Raw genomic sequence first — 18873 nt, 5'->3', positions numbered from 1 at the left:
ATGTACCTGGGTGACTTCACACTAGATGTCATGTAGTTCGCTCATACTTCAAGTTATCTGTCTGAAACTTTGCACATACACTGCTGCCATCTTGTGGACACCATCAGACTTGGAGTGATTAATAGAACTGGGACTTTTCTCTTGCATTTCAAAGATGGTTGTAGAAAAAAAACGGTTGTTTTTTTCTTCGTATTTTCTTCCACCAGATCTATTGTGTTATATTCTCCTACATTCAATTCACATTTACACAAACTTCAAAGTGTTTACTATCAAATATGTAAATATACATATCCTTGCTTCAGGGCCTGAGCTGAGATAGATTTGGTATGTCATTTTAGGCGAAATTGAAAAAACGGAGGCTATCCCTAAGAAGTTTTAACTCTTGAGGTTCCTCAGGTCTCCACCAAACTAGGTAAATCCACCTCATTGCTGGAACCAACTACAAAAGACATTACAATGGAATGTTTTTGTGCCGCTCGGGCAATTTAAAATATTGATTGGGGACCTTCTTATTGAGGAATGTAATTGTTTTCTTGTAAATGTGTGTTGTGTAGTATTTTACATGTTTTATATTGTATTTGATTTTTGATTATCTCAAATGAAATTGTAGATGCAGGGCTTCCTTGTGAAAGAGACCCTTGTATAAATAAACTCCTTGCTTAAATAAAGGTAATATAAAAAAATATACCTTAATGTTGCCTCGAGGATCCTCTGTTCCTCCAAAACCACATTCCAAAGTGTGTGTTTTTATCTGAAAAGATATTGAAAATAAAGTTAGACACGTTTTCTGAAACTCTGCTGTGATGTATTCGTCCTGTTGTGATGTATAGCTGCCAAAATTGCAAACTCGTTATTGATTTATTGTTGTCGTTTGCATTTTAATTGGATTTCATCAGTTATACGCTTTCATAGAATTCTGTCTGCTTAAACATCATCAATAATGGATTATGTGATGATCTAAGTCAAGAGCTATGAACTACAATGTTATTATAAGATATTGCAAGTTACATTTCAGTGTGTATTAGTCTGTACGATGCTTTTGATAAAACCATCTGCTAAAATGGATGTACTATGCTATATATTATGACGTGTTGGGTTATTTTGAGTGGGACTGTTTTTTGGAGATTCAGCATGTATGTTCGACTGGATTGATGTGGGATTGTATCAATTGTTCACTGGGCACAGAATTACCATGCTGCCTCAGCACAGGTGCATTCTAGTCCCTTGGTGCGTCGTACTGTATGACATGATTGTCTGCGAGGGGATCCATGAGCTCAGTGGCAGAGCAAAAAAAGTGATGCAGTAGGGAAATTCTGAAGGCATGTTGTGTGTGTGTGTGTGTCTTGTTACTCTCTCACGCATCACTGAATACTTGGCTCCCAGGTGGTGCAGCGGTCTAAAGCAGTGTAGGCTGTCATTGTAAATAAGAATGTGTTTTTAACTGACTTGCCTAGTTAAATAAAGGTTAAATAAAATAAAATACTTATCCACACTCCATCTCCTCTTCCTCTGTCCTCTTGATGCCGTCCGTAGGAATGAATTACATGTGTGTGCAAGCACTGTTGCAGATATAACCATGGTTTCCTGTGAGTATGGAAGACATTTACGTATCTAATTTCTCTCTGTCTCTTCCTCCCCTCTCTATCGCTTTGTCTCTCTCTACTGTTGCTAAATTGCGTTCTCTCTCTCTCTTTCTGTAGGAAGTGCCTTCCATAGCAGCTGTCTCCCGGCGTTGGTGCGGACCCCTCCTGTTATGATGCAGTCCACTCTGGATATGAAGTCCTTCATGTCCTTCCCGGTGGACACCACATCAGCAGTGGGACTCTTCCCCAACTTCAACACAGTGAGTCTCCTGCTATCACTTCCTATCTCGCTGAACTGCTCTGATCTGAATTGATAAGTGATGCTTTGGGCTGGACAATTAAAGCAAAAGTTGGTGATTGGTACATCCATTTTGGGACTTTAAAATTAATAAAAATTAATACAACCTATATACAAATGGCTCATAAGCTTGGATCGACTGTCTTACCCCATCAAAAATGTCTTGTTTTTAGGAGCATTTATGTCCACTTGTTCTCATGTTGTCTTTTTGGTCTCATCTCTTTCACTTCATTCTGTGCTTTGCTCACCTTCCCATTTACTCACAAACGCCAAGCCCCTTTCCCTGCCACTCACAACAACAAATGTGAAAGATCACTTCTTCCTTTCTGACAAGCAGTTTCAACTCGCCATTTGCATTTGAGGTTTGGGCCAACAAAATCAGTCATAAGGACACTGAAAGACATTTAGACATTATTTGTTAACCTTTCTAACAATACCCTTTTTATGTCTCAACTCCTCAAATTGCATGCAAAGCAGACACTACTAAAACAGCACTATTAATGAAAATTTATCCTGGAAAATTCATGCTCAGTTTGTCGTGCTGTACCAAGTACAGCTTGTCGTGCTGTACCAAGTACAGCTTGTCGTGCAGTACCAAGTACAGCTTGTCGTGCAGTACCAAGTACAGCTTGTCGTGCAGTATACTTTGTTTAGATGTTGAAATCAAGTGGCCTCCCAATTCCTTACATAATTGCAATTCATGCTTATTGCGCCTATGAAATAACACATATAACACAAATGATAGTCCCACTAAGCCCAAACCAGATGGGATGGTGCATTGCTGCTGAAAGCTGTGGTAGTCATGCTGGTTAAGTGTGCCTTTAATTCTAAATAAATCACAGACAGTGTCACCAGCAAGGCCACACCATAACACCTCCTCCTCCATGATTTACTGTGGGAAATATACTTGCAGAGATCATCCGTTCACCAACACCGCGTCTCACAAAGACAGCGGTTGGAACCAAAAATCTCCAATTTGGACTCCAGACCAAAGGACAAATTTCCACCGGTCTAATGTCCATTGCTCTTGTTTCTTGGCCCCAGCAAGTCTCTTCTTCTTCTTGGTGTCATTTAGTAGTGGTTTCTTTGCAGAAATTTCGACCATGAAGGCCTGATTCACACAGTCTCCTCTGAACAGTTGATGTGAATTGTGTCTGGCACTTGAACTCTGCGAAGCATTGATTTGGGCTGCAATTTCTGAGACTGGTTACTCTAATGAACTTATTCTCTGCAGCAGAGGTAACTCTGGGTCTTCCTTTCCTGTGGCGGTTCTCATGAGAGCCAGTTTCATCATTGCACTTGATGGTTTTTGCGACTGCACAAAGTTCCTTAAATTTTCCGTATTGACTGACCAAATTTTCTGTATTGACTGACCTTCGTGTCTTAAAGTAATGATGGACTGTCCTTTCTCTTTGATTATTTGAGCTGTTCTTGCCATAATCTGGAATTGGTATTTTATCATTTCTTAACCTTTTCAGTGTGGATGATCTCCACGTTCTCTGGTGTTGTCCTTTGGTAGAGTTGCCAACCATTGCAACATGTAGCGACAGCGTCCATGTTTTCTGGTCTCAATGGTGGATCATTCAGGTCACAGGTAGAACCACTTCACACACCGGAAGCAACGCGGCGTGTTTTGGTCTAGTGTAAATTTTGTCGGAAGTAGGTTTTATACTTTCAGTAGAAAGGGGGACGCGTTCCATGACGCCGTGTAATGTCTGTGCTCACGGGAGCATGGCCACTGACTGATTGTAAGTTACTATGAAAAACAATTATGTGTATACTTCTCAATGTGTGTCTCCTGTCTTTCATGAGGTCACCAAATAAAACAAATTCGACATGGTCATTTTCTGCTTCCCCACTGACCGGTTCCACATTCTCAAAAATGTTGGGGATGTAGAAGTTTGTGGGAACAGCTTCTTTGTTCCACTGTGAAGTCCTCTCTCCCCATACTGCATGTCCAAACGGGGAGAGGGTCTCTTCAAGGAATTTACAACCTGTAACGGCGTTCTTCGTTTGTTGAGAGAGAGTCGGACCGAAATGCAGCGTGGTGGTTAAACCTGATTTTTAATAAAGAAAACCGCGATACATGAAATAACTAAATAAATACAAAAACAACAAACGGAACGTGAAACCTAATACAGCCTATCTGGTGAAACTACACAGAGACAGGAACAATCACCCACGAAATACAAAGTGAAACTCAGGCTACCTAAATACGGTTCCCAATCAGAGACAACAAGAAACACCTGACTGATCGAGAACCGCCTCAGGCAGCCCAAACCTAACTAGACACACCCCTAATCATAGCAATCCCAATCCTATAAAACCCCAATGCGAAACACAACACGTAAACCCATGTCACACCCTGGCCTGACCAAAATATATAACGAAAACACAAAAACCTAAGACCAAGGCGTGACAGAACCCCCCCCCCCCCAAGGTGCGGACTACCGGACGCACCTCAAAACCATAGGGAGGGTCCGGGTGGGCGTCTGTCATTGGTGGTGGCTCCGGCTCGGGACGTGGACCCCACTTCATTAATGTCCTAGTTCCTCCCCTTCGCGTCCTGGGATAATCCACCCTCGCCGCTGACCATGGCCTAATAGTCCTCACCCAGAACCCCACAGAACTAAGGAGCAGCTCGTGACTGAGGGGCATCTCGGGACTGAGGGACAGCTCGGGACTGAGGGGCAGCTCGGGACTGAGGGGCAGCTCGGGACTGAGGGGCAGCTCGGGACTGAGGGGCAGCTCGAGACTGAGGGGCAGCTCGGGACTGAGGGGCAGCTCGGGACTGAGGGGCAGCTCAGGACTGAGGGGCAGCCCGGAACTGAGGGGCAGCCCGGAACTGAGGGGAAGCCCAGTACTGAGAGGGAGCCCAGTACTAAGAGGAAGCCCAGTACTGAGAGGAAGCCCAGTACTGAGATGAAGCTCAGGTAGGTAGTAGGCTCCGGTAGATCCTGGCTGGCTGGCGGATCTGGAAGATTCAGGTTGACTAGCAGATCTGGAAGATTCTGGTTGACTGGCGGATCTAGCTGCTCCATGCAGACTGACAGCTCTGACTGCTCCATGCAGGCTGACAGCTCCTTGCAGACTGGCAGCTCTTTGCAGACTGACAGCTCTGACTGCTCCATGCAGGCTCACAGCTCCTTGCAGACTGACAGCTCCTTGCAGACTGACAGCTCCCTGCAGACTGGCAGCTCCTTGCAGACTGGCAGCTCCTTGCAGACTGGCAGCTCCTTGCAGACTGACAGCTCTGGCTGCTTCATGCAGACTGACAGCTCTGACTGCTCCATGCAGGCTGACAGCTCCTTGCAGACTGGCAGCTCTTTGCAGACTGACAGCTCTGACTGCTCCATGCAGGCTGACAGCTCCTTGCAGACTGACAGCTCCCTGCAGACTGACAGCTCTGACTGCTCCATGCAGGCTGACAGCACCCTGCAGACTGGCAGCTCCTTGCAGACTGGCAGCTCCCTGCAGACTGGCAGCTCTTTGCAGACTGACAGCTCCATGCAGACTGGCAGCTCAGGCTGCTTCAAACAGGCAGGAGGCTCCGGCAGCGCTGTAGAGAGAGAAGGCTCTGATAGCGCTGAACAGGCGGGAGACTCCGACAGCGCAGGAGAGGAGGAAAACGCTGGCTGCGCTGAACAGGCGGGAGACTCCGACAGCGCAGGAGGGAAGGAAGGCTCTGGCTGTGCTGAACAGGCGGGAGACTCCGACAGAGCAGGAGAGGCGAGGCGCACTGTAGGCCTGATGCGTGGTGTGGGCACTGGTGATACTGGAGCGAGGACACGCACAGGAAGCCTGGTGCGGGGAGCTGCTACCGGAGGACTGGTGTGTGGAGGTGGCACAGGATGTGCAAGGCTAGGGATGTGCACAGGAGGCCTGGTGCGTGAGGCTGGCACCAACTTCACCAGCCGACTAACACGCACCTCAGGACGAGTATGGAGCGCTAACTCAGGTGCCATCAAATCCCCGACACGATCCGTCGGACGAATATGGTATCTATAGCACCAAGCTAGCAACTCCCTCATTACTCTCCACTCCACTTTCCCCATTAACTCCTTCACAGTCTCTGCTTCGCTCACCTCTAACACCGGCTCTGGTTCTGGTCTCCTCCTTGGCTCCTCACGAAAAACAAGGAGAGTTGGCTCAGGTCCATCTCCTGACTCAGCCACTCTCCCTCTGAGCCCCCCCCAAAAACATTTTTGGGGGTGACTCTCGGGTTTCGCTCTGTGCCGCCGTGTCTGTTTCTCCAACTCCATTCGCCTATAGCCTTCTTCGCACTGTTCCAGCGAATCCCATGCGGGCTCCTGCACTCTCTCTGGGTCGGCCGCCCACCTGTCGATTTCTTCCCACGTCGTATACTCCATGCCATTGCTGTCCATTACGTCTTCCCATGTCCATTCCTCCTTTCGCTTTTCCTGCGGTCGCTGCCTGTAACCACGCCGCTCGGTCCGTGTGTGGTGGGTGATTCTGTAACGGCGTCTTCGTTTGTTGAGAGAGAGTCGGACCGAAATGCAGCGTGGTGGTTAATCATGATTTTTAATAAAGAAAACGGCGATACATGAAATAACTAAATAAATACGAAAACAACAAACGGAACGTGAAACCTAATACAGCCTATCTGGTGAAACTACACAGAGACATGAACAATCACCCACGAAATACAAAGTGAAACTCAGGCTACCTAAATACGGTTCCCAATCAGAGACAACAAGAAACACCTGACTGATCGAGAACCGCCTCAGGCAGCCCAAACCTAACTAGACACACCCCTAATCATAGCAATCCCAATCCTATAAAACCCCAATGCGAAACACAACACGTAAACCCATGTCACACCCTGGCCTGACCAAAATATATAACGAAAACACAAAAACCTAAGACCAAGGCGTGACACAACCTGCCATTTTGTCATAAAACTGTGGAGAGAGAAGGGGGGGTGGGCGTCATGACAGACGCTTGGCCTGAAGAGCACTCAGAAGGACCTAGAACTGTTTTGTTTCTCCGTTTTTTTTGGCACACAATATTTAATAACGTTATTTTCTGGTTGTGAATTTGTTTTCTGGTTGAGAAGACATCATACAACCAGTTTACAACCAACTAATCAAATCAAAGTTTATTTGTCACGTGCACCGAATACAACAGTGAAATGCTTATTTACAGGATCTAACCAATAGTGTGGAGAAAAAAAGTATGTGTGTGTGTGTGGTAAGTAAAGAAATAAAACAGTAAAAAGACATTTGAAAATAAGAGTAGCAAGTCTATATACAGACACCGGTTAGTCAGACTTATTGAGGTAGTATGTACATTAATGTATAGTTAAAGTGTATAGTTGACTATGCATATAAGATAAACAGAGAGTAGCAGCAGCGTAAAAGAGGGGTTGGGGGGGCACACACAATGCAAATAGTCCGGGTAACCATTTGGTTACCTGTTCAGGAGTCTTATGGCTTTGGGGTAAAAACTGTTGAGAAGCCTTTTTGTCCTAGACTTGGAAAGCTGGTTCCGTTTGCCATGCGGTAGTAGAGAGAACAGTCTATGACTGGGGTGGCTGGGGTCTTTGACCATTTTCAGGGCCTTCCTCTGGCACCGCCTGGTGTAGAGGTCATGGATGGCAGACAGCTTTGCCCCAGTGACGTACTGGGCCGTATGCACTACCCTCTGAAGTGCCTTGCGGTCAGAGGCCGAGCCATTGCCGTACCAGGCAGTGATGCAACCGGTCAGGATGCTCTCAATGTTGCAGCTGTAGAACCTTTTGGGGATCTCAGGACCCATGCCAAATCTTTTTATTTTCCTGAGGGGGAATAGGCTTTGTCGTGCCCTCTTCACGACTGTCTTGGTGTTTGGACCATTCTAGTTTGTTGTTGATGTGGACACCAAGGAATTTGAAGCTCTCAACCTGCTCCACTACAGCCCCATCGATGAGAATGGGGACGTGCTCGGTGCTCCTTTTCCTGTAGTCCACAATCATCTCCTTAGTCTTGGTTACGTTGAGGGATAGGTTGTTATTCTGGCACCACCCGGCCAGGTCTTTGACCTCCTCCCTATAGGCTGTCTTGTCGTTGACGGTGATCACTGTTGTGTCGTTCAGTAAACTTAATGATGGTGTTGGAGTCGTGCCTGGCCATGCAGTCGTGGGTGAAAAGGGAGTACAGGAGGGGACTGAGCTCGCACCCCTGGGGAGCTTCAGTGTGGAGAATCACAGTGGCAGATGTGTTGCTACCTGATCTCTGTTATAACAATTTAATTAAAGAGACCTTTTTCATGATTTTGAAAATTAGAGAAAAAATATTTCATATAACCAGATGACAACCAGATAGACAGCCTTTTCTGGCTGCTAGAAATATCTTAGTAAAACATCCTTATATGACCGGTATACAACCTGACCATGCGTTGTAAAATAAAACAGCGTTGTGGTGAAGTGTAAGAGATACTCCGCTGCCCTGGCATGAGGTCAGCAGTGTCCATGCATCTTTCATGGGAACAGCGAGCAGTTGTCCATAGTTATAATTCGCAGTGGTTACTCTTTTTCCGAGCGAAGAGAATAGGCAGGGCAATAGGTGGCATAGTATTGTAGCATCACGAAAGTCAGAAATAACAATAAAATAAATCGCTTACCATTGAAGATCTTCTTCTGGTGGCAATGCCAAGTGTCCTAACTACCCAGTGAATGTTTGTTTTGTTTGATCAAATCAATTTTTATAGCCTAACACAAAACATTTGTAAACCGGTTGCGTTGTGATTTCCGTCTCATTCAACTTTGGACGTGGCGTTCGTGGTAATTACACACACTAAACAAACGTTTATCCAGTCATGGTTGGTTTCATTGCAATCCTCTGGTTGTTACTAACACAACCATACATGATGGTTCTTTTCCCGGGACGTATTGACCGAAAAACCCCGATTTGAAGACACCAATCAATGACCTCATTGCGCACCAATGGTAGGACCGGTCTATCGTTGATTGACTGTATTTTGGCCCAATGACCACTGATCCTCTTGAAATCTAGCTTGGAAGAAAGCCAATGTGCTGAGGTAATCGGCAATATGTAATGGTTCTACGTTCGAAGACCAGCCTTTGTCGTAAACTCAGTCGTAAAAGAGGTTCATTCGCCATTGCAAATCCTACTTGACGGAGCCACAAGTGTTACGCATAGCAGTACATATTCAATAGCATTTTCAACAAGTTTATATATTTAAATTATGGCGAATAAATCAGGAAAAGCTAAAAACAAAATCTAGGTATACAGATTTAACCCAAATTATAGAGGAAATTGATTGAGACAGCGAGACAGAGTTTCTTCAGGAAGATTAATCTTTCAGCGAAGCTAGTTTTGCTAGTTTTGACTCCCAGGCGGAATAAATGTTTCTGCACAGAGAGGATGCCATGCTGGATTGGTAAATTCTAATGCTAATGTCATTGTTTGAAATTAATATGAAATATTATTCATTTGAGATTTTTTTTAATTTTCTTATTTTATAAAAATATAATCTGTAATGAAATGTGTAAAGTACACATTGGCAATACTGTGTGTGTGTGTGTGTGATATATATTTTAAATGTATTTTACATAAACATGGAATGGAACAGCACTTCATCATAGTGATTATGTTCCCTGTACTCTATATTTATCTGTATATGTTATGTGTTGATACAGGGCTCATACATGAAAGTATTGTTACTGATTTTTTAAACATTTCACAGTGGCAGTGATTCTGATTATGAGCCGCCAATGTCTAGGTGTCCATCTCCCTCTGAAGCTGGTTCATCCAGCCGGACCCTCACTGTCTCCGGCTCCACATCTACCCGGCCAACTAGAGTTGTGAAGTCAGTGACAAAGAAGAGGAGGTGGGGAAGAGAGAAACCTGCAGACAGAGGGCCACAGGGTCGTTGGCACTCTGTGTTAGAAGATGATGTGGAACCAAATCCACCAGTTTTTAGACCCAAAAGGCAGCCAGGACCTCAACTAACCATGACTGCAAAGTGCAGCCCCCTTCAACTTTTTCAACTGTTTTTCACCTCGTCAGTTGTTGATTCCCTGGTGTCGAACACCAATAAGTATGGTGCTAAGAAGCAGGCAGGAAAGAAAGAGGCATGGAAGACCATTTCCATGTCAGACCTTTTCTGCTACTTTTCAATGGTCATTTACATGGGGCTGGTGAAGTTGAAAACTCTAAGGGACTACTGGAAAACGTCAGCTCTCTATCAACTGCCTTTCCCCATGACTGTCATGTCTTGTAAAAGGTTTCTATCTCACGGGCGCTTCACATCAGTGACCCAGAAGTTGATGGGGAGAATGACAAGAAGAGAGGCACACCAAGGTTTGATAGGCTCTATAAAATAAAACCTCTCTACCCCAGCATCGTTGATGCCTGCAAGACTTATTTTCAGCCCGCCCAGAACCTGTCCATCGATGAGAGGATGGTAGCCTCAAAGGTCAGAATCAGCCTCGAACAATACATGCGTAACATGCGTAACAAGCTGTTTGTTTTGGCTGATTCTGTGTGTGCCTACACTTGCATTTTTTTTATGAGGGGAAAAACAGTTTTGCTACCGGTAATGGACTGAGTTATGATTCTGTTATGGAGTTATTGGATTTTCAACTGCTGGGGAAGGGCTACAAACTGTTTGTGGACAACTTCTACACAAGCCCTACAATGTTTACAGAGCTGAGGAAGCAGGAGGTGTCGGCTTGTGGCACCATTCGTACCAACAGGGTGGGATTTCCAAAGACCAAGGTGAACGACATGCCTAAGCGGGCTGAGCGGGGTACCATGCGATGGATCCGTGAAGATGGCCTGCTGTTTGTGAAGTGGATGGATACCAGAGAGGTGGTCATGTGCTCCAGTATCCACATGTCCTTCAGTGGAGATCACGTCGTCAGCCGTGTGAAGGACGGTGCCGGGGCATGGACCACAAAAAAATGTCCCCATTCCAGCTGCTGTGAAGGACTACAACAAGAGCATGGGGAGTGTGGACCTGTCAGATGCGCTGATAGGATACTACAATGTTCTTCACAAGAGCATGAAATGGTACGAAACATTTCTTTATAATTTCATTGACATTGCTGTGGTGAATTCCTTCATCCTCCAGAAGGAAATGGCCAAGAGCTGTGGACAGCCCCCCATCTCACAGTTAGCCTTCAGGGAGCTGCTCATCCAGGAGCTTGCTAGCTACAGCAAGTCCACTGCAGCACCTTCTGCTCCAACCAGTGGTGTTCACCTGCCCAGATTCATCTCTGCAGGCATGAATGTACCTGGGAGATGTCGTTGTGCCCTTTGTCACAGGAAATGCCCCATCACCTGCACCACCTGTTCAGTAAGCCTCTGCTTTACAGCAGAAAGAGACTGCTATGGGCCATGGCACCAGCAGCACAATATTGTGTAGAGGACTGAGGGTTTTCACAATATTGTAAATAGAAAATGTGTAAATAGTTACCCTTGTTATTTGTTTGTTTATTATTATTTATTATATTTTATTTTTCATATATGTAACATTTGGGGGGGGGGGGGGTGTTAGAATAGCATTTATGTATTTTGTATATAGTTCTTTCCTTCGAAATGTATCACTGTACCAATTCGGCCACTTGGGTACATTTGTGTGGGACACCTGGGTGACTTCATGCTCAATGTCATGTAGCTCGCTCATTTTTGAAGTTATCTGTCTAAAACTTTGCTCAGCTATTGTAGCCATCTTATGTTCTTCATTCAAATCATCCACAGCATCCTATCTGTATGTTTGGCTGTTCTTGGCCATTTGAAAGATGATGCGACAACAATAAAAAACAGAAAACGTATGTTTATTTCCTTGCATTTTATTCTACCAGATGTATTGTGTTATATTCTCCTACATTCAATTCACATTTCCACAATTCAGAGTGTTTCCTTTCAAATGATACCATCATTTGAATATGCATATCCTTGCCTCTGGGCCTGAGCTACAGGCAGTTTGATTAGGGTATGTCTTTAGGCGGAAATTGAGAAGAAGGGGGGGTACCCCAAAGAAGTTAAGGTTAGAATTAGGGTCAGGAGCTAGGGTTAGGGTTAGGGTAAGTTTACCTGTACAAGAGAGAGAGAGAGAGAGAGAGAGAGAGTGTGTGTGTGTGTGTGTGTGTGTACTGGGATTAATGTTTGAACACACCAGACTATAACCTATACACATTGATATGTCTGTTCAGAAAGTGAAAGCCCTTGATTTTCTGGTTGACCTACTGTATCTCCGTTAGTAATCTAAAAGGGCATTCTGTGTGTATGTATGCGTGCTTATGTTTGCACACATAAATATATACACACACTACTTCCTGTGATGAATGACTAGGCAAGACTTCATTAGAACGATTCCGCGTACCCATCTATCAGGCTGATTAGTGGTGTGTGGCTGGGCATGCGGAAAATTATTTCTACATGATTGCATCATAGCCCCAGAGCCGGTGCGTGCCCTCCATTCTGAGACTGTGTAATCAATACTTGTTGGAAAGCAAACACAGCAGATAATGGCTGCGTTCCAAAGGGTAGCCTTTTCCCAATATAGTGCACTTCCTTTGACTAAAGCTCTTTGGACCGTGATCAAAGTTGTGCACTAAATAGGGTGCCATTTGGGACGTAGACAATGGGCAACTAGAGGGCAGCCAGGCCAAAAAAAGGCCCTGATCAAAAAGTTAACGGACGCGATTCAACTGTATCCAGGGGCTAGGTAAGGCAAGAGGTGCTAACTTAACTGATGCTAACTGATATTAGTGGACGGACAATAAACAAGGTAATAGACAAACACACTCACACACACTCATCCATAGACCGACAGATACCAAAACAAGCAAGCACTCACAATAGCAAGCCAGCGACAAACCAGCACGTGTGAGTGACAAGCCTGAACACACCGACAAGCACATTCGTGAGTGACCGTTACAAAATACCTCACATGGTGCCATGACTATTGCCACCGCTTGATCAAATTAGTTTTTCTTGTGCATACCGTGTCGGAATATATTTGTCTTGTTCCATGCATCTGTTACAGTCAGGTGTGTGTTAGGTTGAGCCTATTAGGCTTTAATGGTCTATAACACTGCAACAGTGAGAACCACAGCTTTGTATGCGTGTGTGTGCGTGGGCATGTGCGTGTGTGCATCTGTGTCGTTAGTTGCCTTTTTCTGCCTGTGTATGCTACAGCCTGCATCTTCGTTTGCTGCTCATGTTTTATGCATCCCACAGCACACAACCTCTTTGTTCCCGCGCCAGGATATGTAAAACTGGCGAGCCTCAGCTCTTCATGCCAAACATTCCTGGCTCCAGACTTGACATTTGCCACACAGGACCTCTCAATGCCTGTTAAGTCAACAAACACTCAAACACTGCACCTCGCCTGTAATGGGGTGGGTGCTGGTGGCAGGGAAGTCAGGCGCAGGAGAATGAACTTGGTATAAACGAAGCAGTTTAATAAGTACTCAAACTCCGTTAACCAAAATGTACAAAATAAAATAATGGGGTGAAACACCCGTCGCGCACCAGAACATAATCTTGCACAAACATACAACAAACAATCACCGACAAGGACATGAGGGGAAACAGAGGGTGAAATACACAACATGTAATTGATGGGATTCAAACCAGGTGTGATGTAAGACAAGACAAAACCGCCCGAACAAGGAGAGGGACCAACTTCGGCGGAAGTCGTGACATCGCCACTTGTTTTAAACATTATATTCTCTCTCTCTCGCTGCTTTGCTCTGCCCAAATTATAAATTATTGCTCCTACACATACCCTTATAAGGTGTTTGAGTTAGAACCAGTAGTGGAAAAATACCCAATTGTCATCACCCAGTAAAATACTACCGGAGTAAAAGTATTTGGTTTTACATATACTTAAAATATGCTGAACCCTTTGACGCGTATGTCACATATTTGTTGAGTGGTCCCTGCAGCGTATGCTCTCAAATATGTGACTGGAACAGTAGCAACAGAATGTACGAAGCAACAAATGCGTCTAAACAGCATTGTTGTCTGAACAACATCTAAATATTTGTACTGATGGAAAATTAAGGTCTTAAACTTTATTCCTCAATTTGACCTTTTATTATGAAAGCAACAGAACATAGAAGATAAATGCGAACTTAATCATCCAAGAAATCACACGGAACACATCCACAGTCAAACTCATTCCATAAACTGTAATGAATACTCAGGGAGAAAAAGGTGTAGATTCACGCGCAGAGGGCAGCAGGTGTTTATTTCGCCCTCGCAGAACGCATGAATCGTGGTCAAATGCAGGCAAGGCAAACAGGCAGGTGAATCAAAACTAGGACTGAAGACTATAACTGGTTCGCACAAACGAGCTAGGAAAAGGCTTAGTTGAGTCAAATTGAACAATACCTCACAAAGGCACAAACAGAATGAACTGAACTGAATAAGGAGTTGATGAGACCAGGTGGTTAACTAACATAGTTGAAATCAATGAACAAAAATGAAAGACAGGGCTACGTTCAAGAACACAAAAGAAACAGGACACAAGGTTGACTTGCCGGACCTCACCCCCGAGGTAGCCCTCCCCCTTCAAGCCCATAACCTTCCCAGTCCACTAGATCTCTCATGTGTTTGAAATCAAGGATGGCCTGAATGGCGTAGGCAGGTTCCCCTCCGATGTCTAATGGTGGGGGCACACTGTGGGTTGAGACTGGAGGATGAAGCGGACTGTAGGTGACCAGTTTTAACAGAGACACATGGAAGGACGAGGAGACTTTATATTGACGGGGTAACTGGAGGGGGTACGTGACAGGGTTGATGCGATGGGTTATCTTGAAGGGACCAATGAAGCGAGGACAGAACGTTTTGCATGGGAGGCGGAGCCAGATGTCTCTGGTAGAGAGCCACACATGCTGTCCGGGGTGAAAGAGTGGCGTAGGTTGGCGGCGTATGTCGGCAAAGCGTTTCTGGGTATTAGAGGCTTCCTGCAGATGCCGGTGAGTGGTCTCCCATATCCGCTACTACACCAAAACCAGTCATCGACAGCTGGGACAGTACCAGGCTTCACCTCCCAGGGAAATATGGGGGAGTTGGTAACCAAGTGAAACGGAGTAAGGTGGAAGGATGAATGCATGAGTGAGTTCTGAGCGTATTCGGCCCAGGCCATAAAAAGTGTGGAGAGGCAGAACATTGTTGGCCTAGGTACTTCCCTATTTCTTGGTTCAGGCATTCCGTCTGCCCGTTGGTATGGGGATGGTACCTGGATCAGAGTCTTTTGGCTGGTAAGGGCAGTAAGGGGAGCGGCAGTATAACAGAAGTTACGAATGAACCGGCGATAGTAGTTTGAGAACCCAATGAAACATTGGAGTTCCTTAACGGTGGTGGGTTTGGGCCAGTTACTGGTGGTGGTGACTTTGTTCTCATCCGTGCTGACCCCTCCAGGTGTCAGTACGAAACCGAGGAAGCTTACCGAGGTTACATGGAAGGTGCTCTTCTCAGTCTTGACATAAAGGTTATGGTCAAGGAGCCGTTGAAGAACCTTTTGCACATGCTGTATGTGTTCCTTCAGGGAATGGGAGTAAATCAGGATGTCATCAATGTAGATGATGAGAAAGCGGTTGATCATATCCTGGAAAACCTCGTTCATAAAGGATTGGAAGACGGTGGGGGTGTTAGTAAGGCCGTAGGGCATGTCCAGGATTTCGTAGTGCCCAAGTGCGGTGATAAAGGCCGTCATCCATTCCTCGCCTTCACGTATACGGACAAGGTTATATGCACTTCCTGGTTGAGTTTTGTGTAGATGTTGGCGCAGCCCACTTGTTCAAGGGTCACTGGGATCAGAGGAAGAGGGAAACGGTTCTTGACCGTGATGTTATTCAGGGAACGGTACTCAATACATGGACAAAGACCACTGTCCCCTTGACCACTTTTTTTCCAACGAAGAAGAAGCTGGACGCAGCCGGGGAAGAAGAAGGATGAATGAAACCATCGAGTGTTTCGATTTTCGAGTGTTTCATCAATGTAGTTCTCCATTGCCTAATTTTCCGGGATAGATAGGGGGTTAACACAGCCCTTTGGTGGGGACACTACAGGGAGTAAGTCAATAGCACAGTCCCCCGGGCAATGTGGAGGCAGAGTGGAGGCCTTGATTTTGCTGAAGACATTTCTGTACTGGGCATATTCAGATGGTATGGTGGGTGGCACTGCAGGGTAGGCTGAGACAACTGGTGAAGCAGGTAGAAGACCAGGACAGTAGTTCACCTTGTCGACAGCAGGGTCGTGACGACAAGGCCAGGGATGTCCGAGGATGAGTAGCTGTTTGGGGGATGAGAGTTCCATGAGTTGGAATGGTTTCGGTGTGGAAGACTTCAATCTGGAGGGTGAGGTTGACTATGAAAATAAATAAAGAACCTTTTATAAACCAGTCTAAATAACAGGTTGCGCTGACAAAAAAACGAAACACAAGTTAGCGACCTAACAGCTAGACTAGTTTACAATGTACCACATCTCTGGTGAGCACAAGAGCCTAATGTAATGTTGTTTAGAAAAGAAATGTGTGTCAGCAAAGCTAACAACCGCTAAAGTCCTTATGATGGCAGCCATGTTTGTTTATGTTTCACCTGGCGAAAACTCCATAATCCCAGAATGCCATTCACTATGAGACGCAAATAAATAAAGTCAAAGACTGCTGCACCCATTTCCTGAAAAATATTAATTTAATTTAGCGACTTTTCAGCATAACATCGGTGTACTTGTTACAGTATATACAAGAACCGGAGCACATGATTTGACAAGTCGTTTATAGTTTTTTTGACATCATAAAGCAAATAAAATATTTTCACCTCACAGCTCATCACATCAAATACAAGCCTACTGCCTAGCCTAACCGTAGTGCATAAGCTAAACAGGGAATAAACTATTTTAGGGTTGTTTGTAAGTGGGGTTAATTTAATTTGTAGGGGGTTTTCAAGTCCATGGGGGGTAGAAATGGGGGAAGGTATTGTGGGGGGATATGCTGCAGGAAATATTACTATGATGGAGGATTTATCAATAAATGGGGGGCAAACACAGGATAAGTTTTTAAACCAAATATAAATAAAAACCCTGGAAAGGGGGTAGGGTCGGACCTGGCAACCCTGAGGTACCAAAGTTACAATCTGATGTCGTGTTCAAAACAACTGGGAACTGGGAAATCTCTGACTTCCGACTTCAGTACGTTTAAGACAACTGGGAACTCTGGGAAAAACAAGCTCCGACTGAGAAAAATAGTTTGGAACGGTCTCCCAACTCGGAATTCCAACTCTGGAACTCGGACCTCTTTCTTGGGCTCCGACTTTCCGACCTGAAGATTATTGACATCATGATTTGACCTAGTATTTTTCCAAGTTCACAGTTGTCTTGAAAGCACCATAAGTCAGTCAAGTGAACTATCCCTTGTTATAACATCTTTGGTCTGACAGAAGCTTACATGACAACCAGAATGCATTGTATGATGTCAACAAACATGGCGCCACATATAGCCGGAAAGGAGCTTAGCATTAACTCCTCATAATCAGTAGAACATTCAAAAAAGTAATGTGTCTGTTACAATCTATACAAGAATTGGAATGCATGATTTGTCACCAGTACTTGAAAACATTTGAATAAAACAGTGAATACATTATGATCCATATATACATATGGTGTGCTACAGCAGAAACAACAACAAAATATACAACAAATAAGCCATTTACTTTGATAGGAACGCACACATGTCCAAGGTCCAATGTTCAAGGAAAACAATCATGAAGGTAATGCGGGCGCCAGCCAGAAAATGTGCTGGTGGAAAAGATTTGTGCAAGGCCTGTTCTGACTAGAGATGTGCAATGTCTTCATACTTGATCTGTGGAAACACTAAGGAAGTACTCAGGCTCTCGATGAAGAGAGAATTTTATCCTCTCTGTAAAGCCTCAAACATAAATTGTCCGCAAACAGTGAAATGGGCCACTTCTTATGTGAATTAACGAGGAGGCGGAACACACCTCAATTCAAACTGTTTTTAGAAAATCAACTTGTTAGAAAATAATTTGAAAATAACACGTTGAAGCATAGCCTATAGATAATTAGCAGGCAGCGTGCCTTGGTTTGAGGGCAGCGCGGGTAGCTGTCCTGTTGCTGAACAATCACATTTTGGAACAGTGATAGCATTCTGACAGGAGCGACGGTTGGTATATTTGGAACTCAAGCGTGAAAAGGTTCAAGGAAAAATCCACCCCAAACTATCTTTTTTAAAATTTGTTTCATTAGTCCATTGTTGACATAGTCCCAACTTTGATCAGAAATCAAAGTTTTCCAGACATGTAACTTTTAAAATACAGAAATCATCCCCGTTTGGTGCATTTTGCATCATGTGATTTCTGTATTTTGAAAGGTACATGTCTTTATAACTTGATTGCTCACAAGCAAAACATTTTGGGACTATGTCAATAAGGGACTAATGAAACAAATACCAAAAGATAGATTTGGGGTGGCGTTTTCCTTTAAGTGTCAAAAGTAAAAGTATGAATCATTTCATAATCCACAATATAACAGGGGTGTAAAAGCCATAACATACTCTATATATTTTTCCAGCAGCATACTATGATCGATAATGTCAAAAGTCTAACAAAATAGCTCCCTCAATATTTTTATTATCAATTTCTCTCAGCCAACTATCCGTCATTTGTGTAAGTGTCGTGCAAATAGAATGCCCTTTCCTATAAGCGTGCTGCAATTCTGTTGTTAATTTATTTACTGTGAAATAGCATTGTATCTGGTCAAACACAATTTTTTCTAAAAGTTTACTAAGAGTTGTTAACAGGCTGATTGATTGGCTATTTGAGCCAGTAAAGAGTGCTTTACTATGCTTGGGTTGTGGAATTACTTTTTCTTCCCTCAAGGCCTGAGGGCACACACTTTTTGTAAGCGTAGATTGAAAGATGGCAAATAGGAGTGGCAAAATCATCGCTATCATCCTCAGTCATTTTCTATCCAAGTTGTCAGACCTAGGTGACTT

The 18873-nt window shown here is 44.4% G+C and overlaps 1 protein-coding gene across 1 annotated transcript in view; it reads left to right on the top strand.

Annotated features, from left to right (window-relative positions):
- LOC109890123 (zinc finger protein 385B-like) overlaps window positions 1-18873 on the top strand; it is a 106104-nt gene that overhangs the window by 35146 nt on the left and 52085 nt on the right. Inside the window, exon 2 of the mRNA XM_031824606.1 lies at window positions 1701-1843. Coding sequence (XP_031680466.1) covers window positions 1701-1843 — 143 coding nt within the window. The remainder of the gene's footprint in view (window positions 1-1700; window positions 1844-18873) is intronic.

The sequence above is a fragment of the Oncorhynchus kisutch genome, linkage group LG5 (genome assembly GCF_002021735.2).
Source record: "Oncorhynchus kisutch isolate 150728-3 linkage group LG5, Okis_V2, whole genome shotgun sequence".
In the NCBI taxonomy this organism is placed as follows: Eukaryota; Metazoa; Chordata; class Actinopteri; order Salmoniformes; family Salmonidae; genus Oncorhynchus; species Oncorhynchus kisutch.
The sequence above is the reverse complement of the archived record's forward strand: the minus strand, read 5'-3'. Positions and strand labels throughout refer to the sequence as shown.